General features: G+C 40.2%; 1 protein-coding gene across 14 annotated transcripts; it reads right to left on the reverse strand.

Annotated features, from left to right (window-relative positions):
* Window positions 1-1,504: 1,504 nt before the first annotated feature.
* LOC147170186 (ETS-related transcription factor Elf-2-like) lies at window positions 1,505-23,769 on the reverse strand. Of its 14 annotated transcripts, none has more exons than XM_086083191.1 (11): window positions 23,426-23,768; window positions 15,510-15,677; window positions 15,375-15,423; window positions 15,180-15,311; window positions 8,783-8,896; window positions 7,762-7,965; window positions 5,808-5,891; window positions 5,540-5,735; window positions 5,107-5,466; window positions 4,840-5,014; window positions 1,505-3,355 (listed from the first exon to the last, which is right to left on the reverse strand). In XM_086083191.1, the coding sequence occupies exons 2-11, from the start codon at window positions 15,582-15,584 to the stop codon at window positions 2,822-2,824; spliced, it is 1,923 nt and encodes a 640-aa protein (XP_085939317.1). In that variant the 5' UTR covers window positions 15,585-15,677; window positions 23,426-23,768; the 3' UTR covers window positions 1,505-2,821. The 14 variants fall into 14 exon arrangements, with proteins under 14 accessions (XP_085939317.1, XP_085939318.1, XP_085939316.1 ...); XM_086083192.1 differs by having other exon boundaries at window positions 15,375-15,420; window positions 23,426-23,767; XM_086083190.1 differs by having other exon boundaries at window positions 7,762-7,941; window positions 15,180-15,423; window positions 23,426-23,769.
* Between the last annotated feature and the right edge of the window lie 455 nt (window positions 23,770-24,224).

The raw sequence follows: 24,224 nt of genomic DNA on the forward strand, positions 1-24,224 counted from the left end.
GTACTAGCATAAAGCCATAGTAGCCACTTGTTGATATACTGTAATTGTGTCTGAAGTTGTTTCTCAAAAAGAGAGACATTTTATGTGAAATAGTTTTAGATCTGAAATGTTCAACATAATCTACTGACAAAAAAATAAAGGGGTTAAAAGTTATTGTCCGGACTAAAACGTTGATAGTTTTTGTTGACAAAAACTAGATGAATAAAATGGGTTTTTTCTTGGACTAAAATGCAAGATTTATAGTCAACAACAAAAAACTATGATAAAAACTAACAAGCATGATTGAAACTGGACAAAATTTAAAAATGACGGATAAAATTAACACTGTTATCGTGTTACGCATTACCCATCCCTACTAACAAAGCAGCGAACAAGTCCTGAAGGGAGTTGACGATAAAATGATATCAATGAGAAGGTAAAGGAGATTAGAATGAGGTGGTATGGACATGTGATGAGAATGGAGGAAAATGACCCTGGCTATGAATCTGCAATTAGAAGGAAAAAGACCTAGAGGAAGCCCAAAGAAGAGATGGAAAGATGTATATCAGGATTTGCTCCATTTCAAAGTGAAGCCAGAGGATGCTCAAAATAGGAGTAACTTCTTGGAGAGTAAAGACCAAGTCTAGTGGGAAAAGAAAGTGACAACTCATATTCATTTAAACCAGATAAAGTGCGGATGTGACTACTATTCACAGTGCCCCCAAGTGGTCACCCCGAGAGAGAACAAGTTCTGGAGCCGTTAGGTTAGTCTATCTTGGGAGTCATCTGAGTGGCTGGGAAATAATGTATAATGATATAATTGCAAATATTCAACATATTTGATCTGTTCAAATCTGTTAGCGGACCACGTGCATGTTGTGTATTGAAGCGTTAAAGCAGGTGCGGGAAACGAGCAGTGCCACTGGCTCACAGATGCTGCAGGGCCGACTACACCCTTATCACATTTTGCATATCATTTCATTCTAATTATTATATAAGGTGTTGTATATGTAAAATTGATTAATGTACTCATATTTGTATTTATTTTGAGTAAATAAGAAAAAATAATTCAAGTTTGTCATTTTTAATTAAATTGTCCAACTATTGTATAGAAAATTGTTAAATAAAAACAGTACTATGTGAAATTACCAAAACTATTTTTATTTAAAATATCAACCAATTGTTTGAGATTAATGGGGGGGAAAAAATCATAAGAAAAATGACCAGCACTCAATTTAACAGATATTACAGGAATGATAATGTGATAATGTGATGATTGGGCAGGATTAGCGGCTGAGCCTTGCCATTTATGCTGAGAAATCATTCTGGTGTATCTGAAGAAAGATTTTCAATGTTTTTTTTTTATTATTACTTTTGTTAGATTCAAGTTATTGCTGTGACCAACCATTGTGGGGAGGGGCACGAATAATGTTGTCGGTGTATGTCAAATGTTAAGCATTCATCATTACCAAACCAAACTAAATGATAAACTATTTTTAGACAACACAAAAGTAGGTTGTAATGCTTCAGTAAAATCTACTTTAATACACTTTGAAACAAGAGTACAACAAAATAGAATATACTTCAAATGTTGAATATACAAACAGTTCAGTCTGAACACAAACTTCGGTATTTTCCCTCTTGAGATTAAAAAAAAATGAAATGTAGGTGATGGCCAACGTGACAGGAAAAAAATGACCTTTTTTTTTTTTTTTTAGTGGCCTGGCTGACTTGAAGACTGACATCACATTCATCACATTATACGCGTACATCCGTTAGCAATTGAAGAATAAGGTTATATACAGATTCCTATTGTTTTTTTATCAGACGTGGCAGTGTGCACTGGCTCAAAGTTAACCATTTGTTAGACAACAAAATAAAACTCAATGAACAGCTGGAAAATTGAGATTTTTACGAAGCCCTCAAGTGTTTCTGATATCTGTCCACTTGAGAAGATTTGCTTCTCTTACTACAGCCAACTTCACTTGAAGGATCAATTCATCTCGACACATTTCATGACAATTTGTTGACTCATTTTTAGTTCAATTGTCTCTTCAAAGTCAAATGAAAATTGATTCATTTATTCAATTGAGAAAAACCTGTGCTTTTTTTTTTTTATCCAAAAACTCACAGCTGCTATTTTGTTTGCAAATGTTCGATCCTCTTGTGTCAGTAATACTGTGCTTGGTACAAGTTAGGAAAAAAAAGAAAAAAAGAAGAAGCTCAACTTACAGTTCATATATAGTACATGGTGAAGGTCAAAAATTTTATCAAAGGCTGCCCCTGTTATTGTTAGCTCTGTAAACTATGTATTTACATATAGATTGTTAGAAATTCTCTTTTGGGACCCATGTAGCACACGCACTCACACTCTCACGCACACACACTTGATTTGCACAGTGACGCAAGTACAAATTGCTGGTTCAACAATAGCAAAAGAAAATTAATCAATCAGGCTTCTCCGTGTGTCTTATTGCAGCTCTGCTGTACTTTTCCTTGGAACCAATCAGATGACGTTGGACTTGGGTTCGAATCGCTTGTGTAGTGTTTCAGAGTTTGCGTTGACTTGCGGGTTCGGGCGTAGCGGTAGTGATCTGGATTGGTCCCTTTCAAGTCTGTGTGTGTTCCTATTTGCATGTGAGAGTTTCACTTGACAAGCTTGGCTGAAACGCTTCGTGCAGCAGGACTGGAAGGAGGACGTTTAAAAACAAAAACAAAAAAACCGGCCTCCGGGAGCCGCTAAAGTCTGTCAAACTGCTGCTGGTTATCACAAAGTAAGAAAAATGGTTTCCTGTACAAAGCGACTCACTTGAGTGGACAAAGTGCGGTCGGTTGGTGGGTCTCAACACTCGGGCTCTTCCGTCTTTATCACTTCGGGGGTCTCCAGTTTAGTCGGCGCGTCTGACGGGACGCTTTTGGCCACCTCTTGATTCTGCGGGACGGTGAGCGTCACGGGCACCTGCACCACCTGGACCCCGGCGGCCTTGAGCTGGTCCCTTCCCAACACCAGCTCCGAGCCGCTAAAAAGGCCGCCGATCAGGTGAGACTGCGCCGAGGCGGGCGCCGCCGCGCTCCCCGACTGCGCCGCCGCCGTCGTGTGTTGTTGCGCCTGCGCGGGGAGCGACAGTCTCATCACCTGCGCTCCCGAGGCCATGCCGACCGAGGCCAGGGTCTGCATAGTCAGGGGGCTTCCCAGGAGGCTGATGCCGGCCGTCTGGGCGCCGACGCCGGGCTTGGCGGCGCCCGTGGAGGGCTGCAGCTGGCACTGAGCCAACTGATGAGCTGGGATGGTGATGATCTTGGCCAGCTGGACGGTGATCTTCTCGCCGTTCTCTGCCGTGGCCGGGACCATGGTGGGGATGGTCTGGATCACAACCTAGCAACAAACAATTAAACTTTCACGCCAATGTAGCATTTTATGGAATAGTCAAAATTGAAATGTGTGAAATAGTTGGCTCTCTGGAGTGCTGGGTTTGTAACTGCCGTAGCATGCATGCTCATTTCTGTTCATTTATATTAGCATGAAGCTAGCGGACTCCTCTTGCATGAATCCTCATGCTTGGTAATGAAATGCTGGCTTCAGGAGGAGGAAAAAAACCCAAAATAATAATAATAATTAGGGATGGACGAGTACCGATACCAGGCCACAGTTCACAGTATCGGTACTCGCGATGGATAACGATACTGGTATCGGCCCACGCTCTTGTTGCTTGCTCTAAAAATAGAACGGTGCTGTTTGCGGTAATGACCGGAGAATGTGAAACAGGAAATGGAAATACAGAGCAGCTTTCCAAATTAACTCATTCACTGCCATTGATGGCTATTGTAGTCAAAAATTCATTTTAACTATTGCAATTAGTTAAAAAAAAAATCCACTTTTGTTAACAAGAGTGGAAACTTTTCATTGTACATTTATAACAAATGTAAAATTTGTGATTTATCGTGAGTTAACTATTGAAGTAATGCGATTAATTATAATTACACATTTTAATCGCCTGATGTGATTTAAAAAAAAAAAAGAAGATCAATAAAAATTAGGGCCGTCAGAACATTACATTTTTTTATCGTAATTAATCGCATAAAATAACTAGTTAACTCACGATTAAGCACACATTTTTATAACAGTTATAAATGTACAATAAAAAAATTCTAGGTTTTCATACTCTTAACAAAATTGAAGAAAAAAAAAGTTAAAACTAATAGAAATATTTCAAATTAATTTTTGACGTCTAGCTGTCAATGGCAGTGAATGAGTTAAAAGCATGGATTTCAAAACAAGATATAATTAAACATCACACACTAAACAGCTTGAGGAATTCTTAACATGGTAGATATTACTAAATGACTTGAAGCACTATTTTATTGAATTTAATTCTTTGCACCTTATTCTTTAAAAATAAGTTTTACAACCACATATAGGGACTTTTTTTTTGGGGGGGGGGGCACTGGATAATTTGTTTCAACTTATTTATCGATATTTCAATTTTAAGGAAATTTGCTGTAGTTGGGATGTCTTTTTTTAATTATCTGTCAATGCATCATATAATGGTATCAGCACTTGGTATCAGTATCGATGAGTACTGAAGATTTGAGTCTCAGTATAAAAAAAAAAGTGGTATCAAACACCCCTAACAATAATAATAATAAGTCTCACACTTAATAGTTGTACTCATTTAGTTTATATTTGGGGCACCCTTAGCTCCGCCCCTATTCGTCATGGTAACAAAATTGTTACTTGGCTCACTTGTGTCAGGCCGAATCACAGACATGCGGTTCATGACTGTTTTAATTTGTGGCAAAATGGCACACGTCAGGAAGCAAATGAAGAGGGCTCAAAAGGTCGCAGAGAGGCCAACGCACCTTCTGCTGAGAGTTGGCGGCTCCAGCAGCAGGACCGAGAGCGGAAGCACTGGACAGGAGGGTGGTATGGGCGGTTGCCCCCGTCCTCAACCCCGACTGCTGCACGGCAACAGTCGAGATCTTCTGGCCTAACGATGTCATAACGACCGGCACCTGCATGGCCACTCGCACCGTCCTGCAAGCAATTGATAGGGGAGCACTGACGACGCCGATTGCAAAAATCTTTTCAACTGTCGGCGTCCTTTCCTGAAGGCCAGTTCACCTCACCTGGGCCCGGACGCATTGGTAAGGAGCGTCGCTTGTTGAAGTTGGCATCCGTCCGGCAAGGCGGTCGGCGCGGCAACAGGAGACTGAGTCGCGTTGCTTCTGTTGGCGCCACGTAGGATGTTGGGCTTCCTGTAAGACAGCTGGGAGCTCTTCCTCAAGGAGAGATCGGCGCCCTTCAGCATGACGTCTGGCGGCTGCAGGATGCGCTGGTAGGACGTCTCCGAGCGCATGGGCACGTCGGCCATCGACACGTCCGTCTTGTCGTCGTCAATTATCACCAGGTTTTTGGGCATTTCTTTAAACTGGTAAACCAGACGCTGGCCCTCCACTTTGGCAAGGATGCCACGCTGGTAGTAATATCTAGAAAAGGACAACATTGATGTCGACAAAATGGCGGTGCGGCTTGCATCAAATGGTGGGCGGGCTTCCTTACCTGAGCGCTCGTCCCATTGTCTCATAGTTCATGTCTGGCTTGTTCTTGTGTTTGCCCCATAGCTTCGACACGGCCTTGGAGTCCACCAGCTTGAAGATGCCTTTCTCCCTCTGCGTCCACTTAATGTACCTGGGACACGTGTTTTTGTCCTGCAGGAGGTCCAACAGGAACTCCCATAAGTAGATGGTGCTTCCTGCTGGACATCAAGTCAGTCAAATGTTCATCTGGGCCTTGCTCTCGTATGGCTTCCATTGACACAACACATTACCTTTGCCTTCTCTCGACTTCTTCCTCAGACCGAGATCAACTGAGCCGTTAGAATACGACTGATGCGTTTTTAGTTTGCGTCCAGCTAGAAACAAGAGAAACCTGAATGAATTGCATGTAGATCTTAAATGACACAAATCCAACATGGCCGTGTTCACATGCACAAACACATGGAATAACTCACAAGCTATTGTAATTGCATGTAAATAATTCAGCGCCGTCAACAAGACCGAAGTAAACAACATATTTTGCTTGTGTGTTTACGGACCTTGGCAGGATTTGTGAAATATTGGTCATCTTAAAAGGGGAAGTCAACCATAAACATTTCTTGACAATGTGCTACATGTGACCACACGGGTCTAAACATGATGACATTCTAATGAATATTACATTTCTGGAATGTGAGTTATGAGGCAAAACCGTGCAGTGTTTTAAATCCATCTCATGGGGGTGGCCATTTCGCCAATTACTGTCGACTGAAAATGACATCACAGTTCCTCGGGGCTCAGGCAACGACCAATCACAGCTCACTTGTTTTCTGAAGCTGAGCTGTGATTGGTTGTTACCTGAGGCCTGAGCAACTGTCATGTCTTTCACTGGACAACAAGTGGCAAAATGGCCGACATCTGATACTGATAAAAATAGTGGATTTTGCTGCTTAGATCATATTCCACTAACACAATATTAACCAGAATACCGTATTTGGACTAGTGGGGCTGCATAGAACATATTGTCATTTTTTTTTCAGGGGGTTGACTTCCCCTCTAAAAAAACATGACTGCTCATGCAGACAACCAATTGAACTGAAACCACCCCCATGCGCCCTCATCAAAAGTTTACAAAATACATGCCCTTGAATGTTTAGCCTGATAACACACATGAAATGTTTATTATGGGTCAGTTTCCACACACGTGACTTGGTAGATTACAATTCTTGTCTTTGTATAATGAAATATTCACTGACTTTCTAAGCACTTCCGAGACCCCTGCACATTACGTCAAACTCTGCATCGGCTTTGCCGGTTACTGAGCCATGGCAAAAGCAAAAGAACTGGCCAAAGGACATGCAAGGAAAGTTAGTTGACGTGAAAAGACGTCATAAGATTTGGAAAAGCCAATCAGTCAACTTATAAAAAACTGGAAAATGACTGGTGCTATTGTTATCAAGCTCAGGATGCAAAGAAGCAACTTCAGCTGAAATACTCATGGTGACTTTAAAGAATGCTACATATAAAAATTCTGCCAGGGTACTAAACTTGTGAACACAAAGGTAAATAATGCAAATAGTGAACATTACATAATGTTTAGTTGGCCTGGTCTGACTACCTACTATGCTATACATACTTCTAACCTTAAAGGATCCTCCTCTTGGCTGACGTATATGCTCCTATAATTCATTTCCGTTTTTTGGACTGTACGATTGGGCTGTGTATTCTATTTTCTCTTTGGACGCATTAATTTGCTGTTCATGGTCGCTTCCTCTCTGCTGTAATTAATGTGGTTCTAGCAATACTTCAGTGACAATTGTACTGTAGCATCAATCATTTATTCTGGCACATTTACATCAATCTCAACAATTTGTGTTAAGTTTATTTTACCTTGACTCGTCTTCACACTGAACATCTTCAGTGGAGAGCAAAGTTTGATTTACAACAATTGTTTGTATGACATCAAAGAGTTAGTATGTGGCATGAAATTGGACTCACAGCTTGTAATGCGAATCCAATTATATCAAGGCTTGTTGTGCAACTTGAGCCACACAGTATAAATTCAACCTGATCCGGAACACGCCCATGCTATGTGTAAAAATTGACCACTAGGAGGTGCTATTAGGGTATTTCTAGATCACAGTGAACAAAATTCGTGAACACTTGGTGTTTGTCTGGTAAGATAAGACTTTTTGAGACAAATTGTTTCACTGCTTTGGTAGTGTGAACATAATGCTTGTCATCTACCTCTCTTCTTCCTGACAGGCTCATGATCCTGTTCCGCTTCCGGCTCCTCTATCGAGGTGCCTAAATCTTCGTCATCATCGTCAACATCATCATCGTCATCATCACAGTCCTCCGTTGATATCTCGACCTCCGTCTCTGCGATGTCCGGACGCATGGCAGCATGGAGAAATTCTGGTGTTGCTACATATGGAGGGACGAAAGCTTCTAAGACAGTGACAGAGGTAAAGAGAAATAAATCGATGAGAGATGTGTGAACTATCCAGTATGACCTTATGCTAGAAATTACAGTACTTCGGCTGAAAATGTCCTTTCTGCACCATTGATTTATACAGTAATTTCTGGACTACAAGGCGCACCTGACTATAAGCCGCGTTAGCTAAATTTGGGGAATACTTGAGTTTGTTACACATATAATTCGCACCCGATAGTAAGCCGCAGGTGTTTTAATGTTACCGTACCAGGTCCCCGCTACTTTATTTTCCATAATGAAGGCGCAAATTGTCTTGCTCTCGTCCTACTGTATTTCGGCTCACGTGGTTTGTTTTGCTCTGTCTGTCGCTCTTGCGTTTCCTTTATAGTGCGCCCCCTTGTGATCTGATGGATAAGATGCACCTTTATATTAGCCGCAGGACAATTGCAAGTGAAAAAAGTAGCGGCTTATAGTCCAGAAATTACTGTGCGTGTGTATATCCTTGCAAATTGTTCTTAACCTTGAAACTAGGGATGCACGATAATGCTATTTTTGACCGATAAACCACAAATTTGCCAATGTTGATAACCGATAAGTATGCCGATAATTGTTTGCAAAATTAACTTGAATACAAATATACTTTCAAGTCCTACTATAAGTCTAACATGTACAAATACATTTGAACATTGTGTAAAGCGCCATGAAGCTGAATTTTATTGATATTGCTACTTCAAATACAAACGATTACTCAATCTGAGTTTGCCAAAAGTCATGTTTTAAAAATGCAAAAAAATAAATAATAATTGGGTCAAAATAAAATTGATATCTTACCTGGACTGCAGTCTTCTCTTAAACTGGATGGTGAGTCCATGTGAAGCAGAGCCTCTGCAGCTTCAAAGGTTTTGTCAGAGTTGTGTACATTGGTGCCATGGACAGAAGCCTCGACTGGAAAAACAAGAACACAATATATCAACAAAAATATCGGGGAAATATTCATTTGTGAATTTGCTGTTGAAAAAGATTGGACTAGAATACTTCAGGCAAGCCATAAATTATTAAATGGCACCCCCTACAGATCAGTTTGTTGCTTTTTTAAAGGCAAAAGTGTCATGGCGTGGCACCCAAGACGAACAACTTCAAGTTCATCTAGTTTGTGAAAAATAGCGTCCCACTGACAAAGTAACAAAGCTAATAATCTACATCAGTGAGAAATCATCCATGTGTGCAGTCCACTGACACCAAAGATTTATTTGATCAATTTTATTTAGTTTTAACACTCACCTTTGTATCTCTTTATGAATGTTTGTTTTCTCCTTCAGTAATGCTAAATGTATTATATTTTCGGATTAACTATAAGAAAACTCAAGTATTTGTAAAATAATGGAGAATGGAACGAGGGATTAAAAACAAACAAACAGTTCAACCATGAATGCTGCCTTCCAACATTAAACCCCCCTGCCTCAGAACACACAAATTTCAGGGATCTATTTTTTTCTTGATAGTTACGACTTGCCATTAAGATAAATAATTGTCTAAAGAAAAAACATTTGCTGTGATCGTGTCTATGTTCCTGAGGAGAAAAAAAAAATCGCGAGCACCTGCTGTTGTCAATCAATGGTGGGCAACCCGAGACCCTGTCACTGTCTGCTCTCCATGTTTGGCAATTGCACTGAAGCAATAGGTACTGCATGGGTCTATCTTTAGATTGACTCACTCATTCGCCCAGCCCCAAAACACACAGGACATGACGTTAGGAGTCCACAATATGCCCAAGCACAGGGGAAACAAGCTGTAAATTAAAAACAAAAAGTTGGTAGGGATGCTTTTGCTTTTCAGCTCAATGTGCCATACTAAGTAATTTAACAACCATTACACGCTGGAGCTATATTCCCAATAAAATGTAAAAAAAGCAAAGCTATATTCATTTATTACAATTTTCAATAAATCTTTGAGCAATTAAGATAGTAATAGTTTATAAATCGAATCGTTTATAACAATTTAATCTGTAACGGCGCCAGGAATAGCGCCGTGTTTGACAAAAAAGTAGTGCTGCAAATGACTTCCGTGTTTACACTCTTATTCCTTTCCCTCCAGTTCTCTTCAAATAAGCGTACAAATCCTGCTGTCACTCAACAAACACAGCTCCAACCATTGGATAAAGCCTCAACTTTAGATCTGCCCACAATGACGTCAAAACTGCGTACCCAATGACGTTTTCAACAAAGGGGAACGCCATTTGGCTGGAGGAATGTCAATCAAAATACGAACACCTCCTCCTTTCAGACAACGCTTCCGCCATCAAAATAGGACTTAAAACGTTGACAAATTCGATTAACGAGACGGTTTTGACGTTGTTTTCTTGCAAAATACGTATTAAAAATTTGACGCACTCGGGATAACACCAACATATTTAGTCGGCGCGGTCTGACTTAAAGCCGCGCTTCGCACCGACTAAAGGGAGGAAAGGAGAGGGAGGCCGCCCCACGCTGCGACCACAGGCTATACAAGACGATAACGGAAACAATAGAAACATTAAAATATACATCCAAAATAATAAAAAGCCGTTCAATGTCCCAGGTAACAGAATTCGCACCAAACGACCAGATTCCAATCACCATAGATCATAATGATTTTTAAAAAGACATTTACATCGCATTACCACAACTAATCTACTCTTGAAAAGTCATATACGGTAAAAAAAACAAAAACATTATTGGTCCTCGGAGTTGAAAAGGCAACACATGCCTGAATGTGGCGAATTTCAACTAGTAAAACTAAAGCCACATGTCCTTCCAGCCAGACAGCGTGGCAAAGACGTAGGAAAGACAACAGTTTTGCACTTCCTGGTTTTCCAGAGCCGATCCGACACCCGTTATTCTCCAACACATTGCGGCTGAAATGTGCAGTTCCCCATGCAAAACAGCCATAATGCACACTAATTGCTAAACATGCAGACCGGTGTGCTCTGTGTACGTTTTCCTCTAAACGGGCTTATAGAAGTCGCGGAACGTTAGCAGAGCAGCGCAGGTTGCTACCAAGGTGATCACTTCCTGATAGTCCTCCATTACTCCAGCAGCCTACTCCGCTGAGTTAGCGACCGCGGTCTAGGTTAACGCGAGGCTTGCATTACGGCAACACTTGGACTAGGTTAACGGTACATAACAACACATTACCAGCTCTGATGAGTAGATCAAGCTGGTTTGCGTGCCCGTCACGTTGCGAAGTCGCCATGTTTCCCCTTGCTGAAGATTCACATTGACTTCTCACTGAATTGTACGGGAAGCAACTATCTCAAATCACTCCGCCGCTTGTAGGAAAGCGTCGAATTCAAATGGCCACGTAACGACACCACTGATGTATTCTTCCGCGGCCGACACAGGAAATCCTTCCGTTGCCCTCGCTACTCGCGTAAAGACGTCAACTAAAGCTACAGCGAGGAAGCTTTTTAACACCATCGTACAAACGCGCAGTTTTACAATGAAGTTTTCTGCAAAACAAATGACACTCTTTTGTAAATTTGTTTCTTTTGCGATTTGGTTGCATTCTTGAAAATTAAAAAAACCCTCCTGGCCTCCTACCCAAAAATAATGGATAAATAAATCAAATGCGTATATAGTTGTATATTTTGATTTGCACTCCACACAGAAACAGATGCACACATGCAGAGATATCAAATTAAAAAGGTGAAGAAGAAGCTAACAGCGCTGCATCTTTTGAGCTAGTGGTGGGCGTGCTTTGCTCAAGGGCACTTTGACTGTAGTCAGAAAGTAAACTAGCATCACTCGGACAACTACTTAAATTATCATATTTTGGGATGTGGGAGGATGCCAAAGTCGCCGAAAAAAAACTATAGAGTACACGCAAAGAAAAACATGCCAACTTTACACAGAAAGGCCACAGCAGAGTTTCAAACACCAAACCTCAAAACTGCTAGGCAGCCACACAAGCCACTCTTCCAACTTGCTGGTGGTACATCCAGTTGGAATAAAACAAACAAAAACAAACCACCATAAGATGTTCCCAACTGCGTTTCTCATTTGAATTGTTGTAATCTATATCACACCTCTAAAATGTAACTATTTAACAAATCTGTTCAAATTAAAAACAAAAACATTTCCTCAACTGGCCACATACCTCTAATAACATTGAAGTTGAAAAATCATTTTTAATATAAGACTTGATCCATGCATCTAATTTTTACACTGCTTATCTTATTTGCAGTTCAAGAGAGCTTCAGTCCATCCTAGCTGGCTGGTGAAAGGCAAGGTACACCCTGGAATGATCTCTAGTCAAAAACAAAACTTAAGTTTGTCACATTCACACCTTTGGCTATATCACTCGTTTGTAGATTTTGGGAGAAGACTAGCTACCAGGAGATAATCCACACAAGCTCCACACAGAAGGCACAACTTGACTCTTCTACTATGCTTAGCAGTAATTGATCCAACTTTTTAAGTACTGCAACTACCGTACATGCGCATGACAAGTTTGACAACTGCGCGAAATGGGTATGGTTAAAAAAAACTATTACTGGACACCTTGTCCACAAGATGGCAGTGTGTATCTGTAATGATTAATGATGGGAGTAAATCAAATACGATATTACCAAAATGCACATATTGTGTTCAAGTACAGTATGATGCAATATCTATTCAATAAATGTAAACTTGTAATTTATTTATTTTATTTTATTTTTTGCATCTTTTTATTGGACAATGCTGAAGAAATGCCTCTTTGGTACATTAGTCAGTTTACAGTTAATGTAATAGTTTAAACTCATCTTATAGCCACTGATGTCTAAACCGCAGTACCGGTAGTCTGATGGCCCCTGGGGCTGGCATGAGTGCTCCCGGTACGTTTATGGTAGGTGGAAGAGCACAAGGTCTCAGCTCCATGAGGTTACCAAGTGGGAGTGGATTTCAGTGGCAACCTGTGAAGCTCTGGTGAAATCCATGTCCAGGAGGGTTAAGGCATTGCAGGGAATTAATGGTGGCTTTACAAAACATTGATATTTGAAGCCCAATTTGTTTATTATCACTTAGGGGTGTACTCACGTTTGTTGCTAGTGGGTTTAGACATTCATGCTGTGTAGTCATTTTGAGATCGACAGTAAATTTACACTGTTATACAACCAGTCGAAGTTTCTTCAGAGTTTGGACGGACAACAACAATTATTTTCAACACAACAGGGCAGGGTAAACAAGTCTTGGGTGTTAGATTTCATAAAGCGCTAAAAACCGACAATCCTTCCATAATTTAAAAGTTAGGAAGTTTTTTCAAGTCACATTGTTTTCACAAAATCCACTTAAAGATGTCTTGAGGAAAAGTAAATTGACTTTTTATACAAATTGCAGTTTGCATCTATTTTTGTAAGAAATTAATTCAATTAGGTACAGGAGACATCGACACAATTTGAACAGTATAAAACTGCACGAGTATGTGTTTGTGTGTGGGAAGGGAATTTAGCCAGGAGGAGGTAGGAAAAATGAGTATTTAAATAATTAATTTAACTAAAAAAAGGTACATTTATAAGAGGAGAATGATGACCAAATCTACAACTGTAAAGTGTATGTTTAGTACACATTTTACAGTTATGTCAATGATAATTTACTGCATTAGCCCGACAAAAATATTGCAGTCGAAATAAGAAGCATGATTATGCAAAGATTTTAGAATTAAGTGTTTGTTTACACACTAATAGTACTCCTAATAAAATTTAAAAAATCGTTTTTGCTTCAAAAGTGTTTCACCCAACTGAAGTAGCTTTGACGTACTTCAGCTACTTGGACTATTACATAGATCATGATAAACCGATTGTCTACACAAAGGCACGTAAGGCTGAAGGCATGAACTGTATTAAAAGTGCTAATTTTACATCAAAAATACGTACCGGTATTTATGCTCAAGTTACCCTAACAAACTTGCTCTCACCGTAAAAATTTTAAGTGTTACAAGTGACAATATCCATCTATTCATCCATCCATTTTCAGAACCCCTTATCCAGTTATTTTGAATATATAGCACATAATTAAACTTAGAGGAATTTTATTTTCAAATGACCTGTGTCAACCAGTGGACATGTAGGGAGACACACTGTCAACCTCCGTTTGAGGATGCCCCAGTGGTGTTTAATCAGGTTTAGGTCTAGAGACATGCTTGGCCAGTCCATCACCTGTATCCTCACCCTCTTTAGTAAGGTGGAGGTGTGTTTGGGGTCGTTATCATGTTGGAATACTGCCCTGTGGAACAGTTTCCAGAGATTATGCTCTTTTCAGTATGTCACAGCACATGTTGACATTCATGGTTCCCTCAATAAATTGGAGCTCCCGAGTGCGCGGCAGCCACTAGACCATGACACTTCCACTACCATGCTTGACTATACGCAAGTCACACTTCTCACCTGGTTGCCGCTACGTAAGTTTAACACCATCTGAACCAAAATAAGTTTATCTTGGTCTCATCAGACCACAGGACATGGATCCAGTAGTCCATGCACTAAGTCTGCTTGTTTTCAGCAAACTGCTTACGGACTTTTTTTGTGCATAATCGTCTTTTAATAGCCTTGGCCATCTCTGTATGTAGAGCAAAAGTTTTTTTGTTTCCACATCTTCAGACTTCTTTGCCAGAGTGTGAGAGCTGTAATATTAATTTTAACACACCTGCTCCCTATTCACACTTGAGAACTTGTAAGACTGGCCAGTCACATAACATTGGGGAGGGAAAAAGACTAACTGTGCTGAATTTTGACGTTTTCACGTAGGAGTGTACCCACTTTTGTTGCCAGAGGTTTAGTTGGCTGTATTTTGAGGGTACAATACATTTACAGTACACTGTTATAAAACCTGAACACTGACTATTTTTTTACTATTTCAAAGTGTCATTTCTTCAGCGTTGTCCCATGAAAATTGAAAAGATATAATTACATATCTACAGAAATGAGAGGGCCGCATTTACTTTTGTATGAGAGCAAATAATCGCAAATGTGTCACTTGACCTTTGCAGTCTAAATTTAGGTTTACTAGGACAGAGTTCAGTTGAAAGAAATTAAACAATAATGTTGTTAAAGTTACGTGTCTCTCATGGAGTCTATCGAACCTGAGTATTTATTATATTTGTACATTATGACACTAAAACACAGTAGAGACTTTAGTTCTATTGGTATGGCAAGTACCATCAGAGGTGAACTTAAATGCAACTTATTCCCAATACAGAAGAATTGATGTCTCACCTGGCACTCTGTCGGACTCCACATCCTGCTCATTGCTCACTTCCTGCATTATGTAGGTTTCGTCGCCATACATCACCACCTGGGCTGAGTAACCAGGCTCCTCAGATATGATGGCACCAGGAACCTCCTCCACTATGACAGTTGGGGAGTTCTCAGCCTCTCTTCCATCCTCCACCTCTTCAACTTCACACTCACCCTCCAGGTCACCCTCCATCTCCAGGTCCACATCAAACTCACCGTCCTGCTGGGACATTAGCAAGCAAGAAGATCAAAAATACTACACTAAGGGTTGTTGTTGTTTTGTTTCGTTTGTGTTTTCACTCAACCAACCTGCTGTGGGTCTTCCACAGCTGTGACGTACTCCACCACTGCCCCACTACTGTCAACCAGTACCACCGAGGTCATGACTCATACTCCTTAGTGAGTGACAGTCACAGCCTGTGACTCCCCACAGCACCTCTGCTTGGCGGCTTCCACTACTGTAGTGAAAGGTAAGCCCTGGAAAGAGAAGACACAACTCAAAACATTTCTGAAATGGAATGAATTAACTCAAACAATTAAGTGAGATTTGCAAAACACAATCTTAAAAGTTTTTTCTAGAGTAGCTATATTAACTAACTAACTAACTAACTAACGTAAGCCATCTGCAGCATTTTTTGCAGTTCAAGGCATGCAGGAGTTTCCTTCCTTTTGGCTTTTTCCTGCAGGAAGTGACTGTGTGCTATTACAGACACTGTGAGCCGTTACAAACTGAACTCACAGAAAAACAAGTCATCCTCTAAAACAGACACAGCGTCCAGTTGTAGATCAGTGCAGGGCAGACTGGCACCATTGGGAACAGTGACAGAGTGCCCTAAGTTTCTGTTACACGCCATCCTGTAGGTTATACTGCATAACAAATGACTCTCAAAATTCATATCATGCCTTTCAATAAGAGAATTCTATAGGAATAATAATTATTTTTGTATGTGCAGTAGTGATCATTAAATGACAGCGATTTGATGACCGCAACAAAAATATCATAAAAAACAGTGGTATTGGGAAATAATTCATACAAGTAGACATAGGAGGAGGAAAGCATCATGGGTCAGCTCAAAACTACAATTAAATATAAAAAAATATGGTAAATAAATGGCACTTCATTTATAGTTTTTATAGGAATTCGGGACTTGGCTATGTAGCTCCAAAAAAAAAGACTTCAATTAATTGATCTTTGTGGGCCTTGACGTAATGTTTAAAACACATTATCTAATTGACAATATTAAAAATGGAAATGGTGCAGTATGGCTCATTAAAACAAATACATAATTTGACATTAGAAATTGCTATACAGTAGTTATGGATGACAAGATTGGCGCTTCATTAAGTCCATTATACTTGTCAATAAATGTGCTGATCTGCGCCTGTCATCACTATTCAGATTCAAAAATTCTGATAACAGTAGTACTTCATGTAAAAAGACAGGCTCTTCTGATCGCTGCCTGGTGTCAAGCCGAAACCTTGTATCTCCAAAATCGTCAAAACGAGAAAAGTGCACCTGCCCAAGACGGACAAAGACAAAGATTCGGGGCAGTACAAGATAGATACAGTATACTGTACTTTGTTGTCAGATACAATCAAAAATTTGCATTGCATTAAAACAGCAGCATTGTCACACACATGCAATCCACTAGACCAGTGTTTCTCAACCCTGGTCCTCTGGGCCCACCATCCAGCCTGTTTTCCATGTCTCCCGATACAAACGCAGGTGAGGATCTTTATTTGGCTTCTCCAGAGCTTGCTGATGAGCTGTCATTGGAATCAGCTGCGTGTCGAATAGGGAGACATGGAAAACAGGCTGGATCGTGGGCCCCGAGGACCAGGGTTGAGAAACACTGCACTAGACAACACAAACACAACACAGGACACAAACATTCACATTAAGACCGGCTACACCCATTGAGGTCTCACTGATGTTGTGAGGTTTTTAGAAAGCTCCTCATTTAGTTTTAGGACTGACTGATGCACAAAGGAGTAGGATTGTTTGAACCTGACCCCGTTATAGCATGGCACACAGTACCAGTGCCCAGATGATAAGAAGGATCACATATTCATTGTTTAGAGAAACCCTGGTCCTCAAGTACCCGTTTTCCATGTCTCCCACAAGCAACACATGTGTTTCAAACGATCAGCTAATCAGCCAACTCTGCATGAAGCCTGATAACAATCTTCAGCTGTGTTGGCTGGGGAGACATGGAAAATAAAGCTGGTGGTTTAGAGCATGGCTGGGGTCAGAGAAGATATTCTTAGCCAATCGCATAATGTTGTTGTGATAGGCGGTTTTCAAACAGGACGTCAAAAGGTTGGGCCACAATCTTGGAGCAGACTTTAATCTTAGTCTTAGTTTACATTTTACAGTGACTGTGAGGCATCTGAACCATACAACATTACAGTACTGCAGCACACTGAGGATGAAAGGGGTGAACAACCAGAAGGAGCACAAGCTGTGTGGCCCCAGGCAACTGAGAAAATATATTCTTTGTTTGGTCTTTTAACAAATGATGTCAATGTCATGTTTTCATCATAGTGTTGAGTCAATCGTGCATAGGGGGACCAAATATCCACTTTTGAGAAAAGTGGGTTTTGTGTGTACATGTTATTATTGTTCTATATTAACTACTTTATTTTGCTAAAATAAAAAAGTAGGTCAGCGTTTTACGTACCTCACTTTCTAAGCATTCAAATAAGGTTCTGAGCAGCAAAATATGATCACCCTAATCATGACTCCCAAATATTTGAATGATTCCACCTCTTTTATACCAACATTATGAATGACAGCAGGAGTTACAGATATGGGTTTAGGGCTGAAAATCACTTAATGTTTTTTGGTGTTTAATTCCAGAGCTTTATTAGGGGTGTGGGGAGGGAGGAGAGAGAGAGAGAGAGCGAGAGAAGCTCTGCTTCAGTATGTCACAGTATATGTTGGTTGTCATGTTTTCCTCAACACAGTCCCGGCAGCACTCATGTCTATTTTCCAAAGACGACCTCTGACAACTTTGCTTGGCCATGGCAAGGCATGTTGTGAATGGAACGTATACTGTTTATAAAAAATCTTTTGGGGGTGTGAGGTGACACTTTTTTTTCAGGTCAACGTGTGCTACATTTCACTCTGACTTCATGCTGAAAACCAGGTTTATGTACCTAGTGGTAAGTCCTAACAAATATAGATGGAATATTAAACATGCAGAGCACAGGTCCAAACAAAACAAACACATGGTTAAGAGACCAGTAATTCAGGCTGGACTTGCAAGTTGCATTGATTCGGGTATCACAGAACCTGCTTGACAACTGCAAACACAATGGTTCAAATCTCATTTCTCAGTTCAAACCCAAAGGTCATATGTTCACATGTATTTCAATTAGACACTTGCAGCAGAACAAATACTCATCCCTATATTGTCTTCTTGCTCATTTTCTCTATGGAATCTTATTACCAACTTCAGCATTATTATATTTTGTGCTCACCTCTCAGTTACCTTTACTGAAAGGAAAACATTACTGAAAGATGTCAATTATTAAAAAAATAATAATAATTATTTGGTAATCCTCTTGCTAGCTACACAGTCTAGCTGAGTCTTGCTAGCAGGGCGACATCATTATGATTCACAGAAACATTGAAAGGCCATCATATGTACTTACAAAATAGGTGGGGGCATCCTCGATATATTCGTTGTCCTTCCCACAGTCTGTCAGACTTTCCATACCTTCCTGTGTCCACCACACATCCCTCCATCTCCTCACTTTGCCTATGCTGTGTGCATGTGCTGGTGGAAGGAGCAGCTCACAACTCCATATAGCCCTGCCCTCATCACATGACGGGGCTGGAACCAACGCACACACAGTAGCCCAGTCACATGATTTTTCAACAACAGCCCCTTTGTTGCAAGTTACTCGGTCAACTGGCAAAGACACAACGCGCTGCCCTGTGCCCTGCACTAGTGCCATCGTCCAATGCTTACAGACATGCAATGATGACACAGCAAGCGAATACTGTACAAGTTTGACCGCAGCCACCTACCTGATACTGTATACATAGCTGCCCAGACAAATGTCACCATCATCATTTTTCAGGTCCCTTCATTCGGTTTATTCAGCACAGAAGATTATTTTTACATTCAAGTCTAAGGTGTACACCGTATGGTGCCTCCAAACAGTGACTATGCTCCTAAGACAACATCCGCCACTGTAACATCACAGTATTGCATCATGCCATTTACAAGAGATGGTTAAAAAAAATGGTAATGGTAAGGTCTAACGTTAACTTAAAAGTAAAACCTGATACGTTTGGCCTCTGCATTCGGCAGAATAAAACAAAAGTAAATCATTTTGGTTCAGGTCACTGGTGGAGCTCTATGTATGTATGTATGTATGCATGCAGATTTTCTTTTTAAATTTTAAATCTTTTTAAAGATTATTTATTTTTAAACTTTTAAACCACAAAAAAAGGAAGCCGCCAGTCACTTGAACCTGTATTTGAATATACAGTGGCATAGGTAGATGGAGTGTATACCAGCTGACTTTCAAAAGGTCAAAAGGCAGACTACAACCTTGGAATGATCACCGGTTAATCACGGGACAAACATTACTATAAATTAATTTCCACAATATTTGCAGAGTCATTGTTTGTAACAAAAGAGGGGAAAATAATAGCTGTTTTGATGACAGTCAATGAATTGATTCGAAAGGCTAGGGTCAACCCTATTGATTCAGCAAATCCTCTGAATCGTGAATCGACTCTTGATGGCTGCGTTCATATGCAAGTACCTTTGACCTCAAAGTGCTGTGGAAAACCAGCGGTTCAACAAGACAGTACGGACACTCGAAACACGATACGCAATACCAACACAAAAAAACAAGTTAGAAGTCAACATCCCGAAGCTATAGACAGAGATAGCAGTTTTGCAGTTGTTGGCGTCGGCAGAGAGTGTGTAGCTACGTGCTACGTAGCTATCACTTTTAATTTCCTTGGGAGTAAGGAATATTAAGTTTACGTATACTTTACTTTTTTAATACACAGCTGTCATGTTATTCTCTTTTGCAATCCACATGTACAAATAAGTTATTATTGTGCAAGTGTTTATGTACATTGTACAATTTCCTCGAGGAAATAAATATTTAAGTTTACATGTGCATTAATTTTTGAGCATTCTATACAACTTTCTTTTTTGTACTACATTTGCACCAATAAGTCATGTGCTCATTTTTATTTTCAGATGTTTTATTGCTGGAAAACAATATGTACAGAAAACACAAAAAAATTGCAAACACCAGTTGTGCATAATCAAAACAACATCCAGAAGAACCACCTGCAGCTGAGCTGAAGCCTATATAGCATGGTTGAAGAGTGTAGCACAATATACTGGTGGCGTGAAAGATGAGCTGGTCGATCATTTACAACAAATCAGACAGAGGTTCACGCCGCAGTCCAGTTCTTTCGACCCTCCACAACATACAAACCCTGTTTCCGCTCACAATTAAAACTCAAACATCAATCTTCATCTCAAACAATCAGACCAGCAACAAAAAGTTGTCAATTCCAATTATGCATATTTACTTTCATTGATCTTGCTCCAATTCCTATGTCTCTTACCCTACTGTGTATCACAGTGACAGGGGAGGGTGTGGTTCACCCTCGACATATAGTAATCTAATTCTGAGCTTATGTCACAATTATGTCACAAGTTAAAAGGCGGTCATACTCGATGAATACAAACTTCGCTAATTGAAAGGTATTAACTATTGGGTTGTTGTAATTTGATTTGTGAGGATTACTTTTGATTTCAAAATGTGATCAAATGTAGTTTGACTACTATAACAATGAAAAATTGCAATATGAAGAGAAATTGGACGTAATTGGTCAATGAATGTCCTTACGAACAGCCACGAGGCTTTCCCTGTACAGACTTTTTACAGGCATTTTAATAGCCCGGCGACACATCAGGCTTTCCTTGCCCCCTGATCGGGGCTATATAGCTTCCCAGCCCCCACCCTCGCACCCCCACCCATGACTCTCATTAACCCCAGCAGAATTTTGTGCGTCGCCGACCACCGGGCTAAGTAAGTTTTCGGGGGGAAACCCTGATATTACATTAGTGAAAAAAAACATGTACATACAATTCAGTTAGGGTATCTGAAAAATATTGTATATTATGCTAATAATGTGAAAACTGAAATGTGCGACGTGAGAGCTAAATCATGTCAAAAGACTAGCATATTATGGCACGTTTGCTAGCAAAGAGATGTTGTGGTTTGATCTTGGGTTGAGTAAGCCTTTATGTACGATTTGAGTGATGTTACGTCTATTTTTATTTAGTTAACCCTTATGTTTGCCCTCCTGTTGCTAATAAAAACGGTTAAATGTCTCTCTGAGGAGTGCGTAGGGGCCTTTACTCCATTTATATATAAAATGATGCAAACTGGTTGAGGGCTAAAATATGTAGAAAACAAACTAATACATTTTATCACACTCAAGAATGATTCTTATCACATTGGCAGCGCTCACTGCAGTAATGTTAGCCTCCATTTCGAACAATCCGGTTCCACTCTTTCACTGCTTTTAAACATTTTCTCTAGGGATGCACAATTATGCCATTTTCAACCGATAAACCAATAATTTAGAAAGTTTCGATGTCACTAAGCGAAAAAGTAAGCCAATAATTGTTTGCAAAACTAACTTGAATACAAATATACTTTCAAATCTTACTACAGTATAAGTCTAACATGTACAAATTCATTGAACCATTGCGTAAAGCAACATGAAGCTGAATTTTATTGATATCTCTGCTTTAAAGACAACCAGTAACTCATTTTGAGTTTGCTAAAACATGTTTTAAAAATGCACCAAAAAACTGTGAAGGTAACATTTTGGGGAGTGTTGTGGAATTTTTTGCAGTTAGGCAAGATGAATAAAAAAGTGTGGAAAAAATTTGTCTTTTGGGTTTCTTTGTATTTGAAGTTTCAAATAAACACAAGTCTTACAGTGCAGTCAGTCTACAAGAAGTGACTGTGAGAGTGTGCGGCGTGCAGTAAATTATCATGTGAAGATTTTTATGCAGCCTGATTAGGTTTTGGGAGAACGGGAGGGTCAGCCAGACAGGAAAGCAGTCTGTTCCGAGCAGGCTTATCAGTTAAGGTCACTTTGATATTGCTTCATGTGCAAGTGAAAAGCCCATTGTTAAAGAAAATACAGGTGTCCAGGAGATGGGAGGGGTTGAGGAGTTGGGCACAACTTGAGCAACAACCACAACAGCTAGACCAACGTGGCATGTCTATTATTATTGGCGGATTTCTTTATTATCTGGTTTATCTGTATGACGTCAAATTGGTCGATAATTTACGCTAATTATCGGCCACCGATATTATCGTGCATCCCTATTTTTCTCCAACGCTCAGAGAGCCATGGAATGATAATTTAGTTTCCATCGTGTTATGGTTGGAACATCCAACCACACAACAACTTTAGGCATGATTTTCTGAGAGCTTTGTATGCCAGTAGTCACAGGCAAAGCAGGCAATACGCCATTTGTTTTCACCGTATAAGGGGCGTTGCATTGCGGAAATAGAAACCAGAAATGCCAGGATGTTCGGAATTGTCCATTATGCAAACCATCTTTTTAAAATAAAATAAAACAACAACACTGAATTTCACAGCAACCAACTGGACAGTAGCGTTAGAATTAGAACTAGAATAATACCATGACACCAAGATAAACGCATTTACCGAGCATCTAACACATTTCAGTTTCATTTCAAAGATACAGCAGGATTATTTGGCATTGTTGAGATATGATGTGACGTATTTGCTTGGTCTTGGTTTTCAATAAATGTTTTTGATATTCTGGGAGGATGATTTCAGTGACTAAAAATCTGTGTGGAATATCATGTACATAAAAATAAAAAGAGGGACGTGGTAGGATGATACAGTTCCTCATCAGCGTTGTTGAATTACTGTGCTAACCAGTTATACTGTTTTTTATTTACTTATGTCTGCTCAGATGGCGATTACACTCACTGCTGGTAAATTAGACACACCAACGTCTTGACTATGTCGAAAAAACGCAGAACCTGAACATGGATATAAACATGGCTGGCTGACGTTAGCTAGAGATGTTAGCCTCCTACTAACACTGAGCTGTCAAAAAAAACGCACACACAAACAAATCAAATCACGTGGTTTAAAGTGCCTAATAATAAGTCAGCTCACTTACCGTCAATTGCTCCCCTTTTCGCCTCTCCTCTGGGTAGATAACTTGACTTGCGCACAGCTGAAACGCGTTCACTGGTCAGCGTTGTGATCGGTGTTGTTGCTCAGGTAGTGAGCTCGTGTGTGGTGAGGGTGTCGTTTGTTTGTGGACCAGTCGTAGTCCCGCGTTACCTTTGGCTGTCCTTAGCCAAGAACGAGAGAAAGGGGAATCTCCATGTAAGCGTGGCAAAGTAAATGAGCAATGAATCCGCCTGCGAGGCTATTTCAGCCGAAGCAGAACCTCTCTCTGGTAGTTCATCGACTCCGTTTGTTCAGGCAAATAAACATGATGACGTCACACACAAGACCAGCCCACCACGTTTGCCTGGCTGATGTCAGTTTTCTCAGTGGTAGGAAGGAAGTAACGAATTACAAATATTTTGTTACTATACATAGACCCCGCCCCACCTCTCCCACAGGGTATCTGTACTTTACTTGATTTTTTTTAATGCCGTCTTTTGCTCACCTTCATTTGAAAAGGCATATCCGACAACAACAAACAAAGCGACTTTCCATTCCCCTCGTCAAAATAGGCTCGTTAATTTGAATATATCTTTTTTGTTAGTCAGTTAATGGCAAAGATAAAGGAACCAATGTTTATGGAATAAAAGCCTGAAACTATTAGCCTACGCTAGTTTTTTTCCTCTTCTCAGTAAACAGTAAGCACCGAGTAAACATCAAAGTAATGTTGCCCCCCCCCCCCCCCCCCACACACACATACAATTGTGACAGGTATTACACGCTCATTAAAAAAAAACTAATAA

This window comes from Leptonotus elevatus, chromosome 8 (genome assembly GCF_054856555.1).
Source record: "Leptonotus elevatus isolate MCC_2025b chromosome 8, RoL_Lele_1.0, whole genome shotgun sequence".
Taxonomy (NCBI): domain Eukaryota; kingdom Metazoa; phylum Chordata; class Actinopteri; order Syngnathiformes; family Syngnathidae; genus Leptonotus; species Leptonotus elevatus.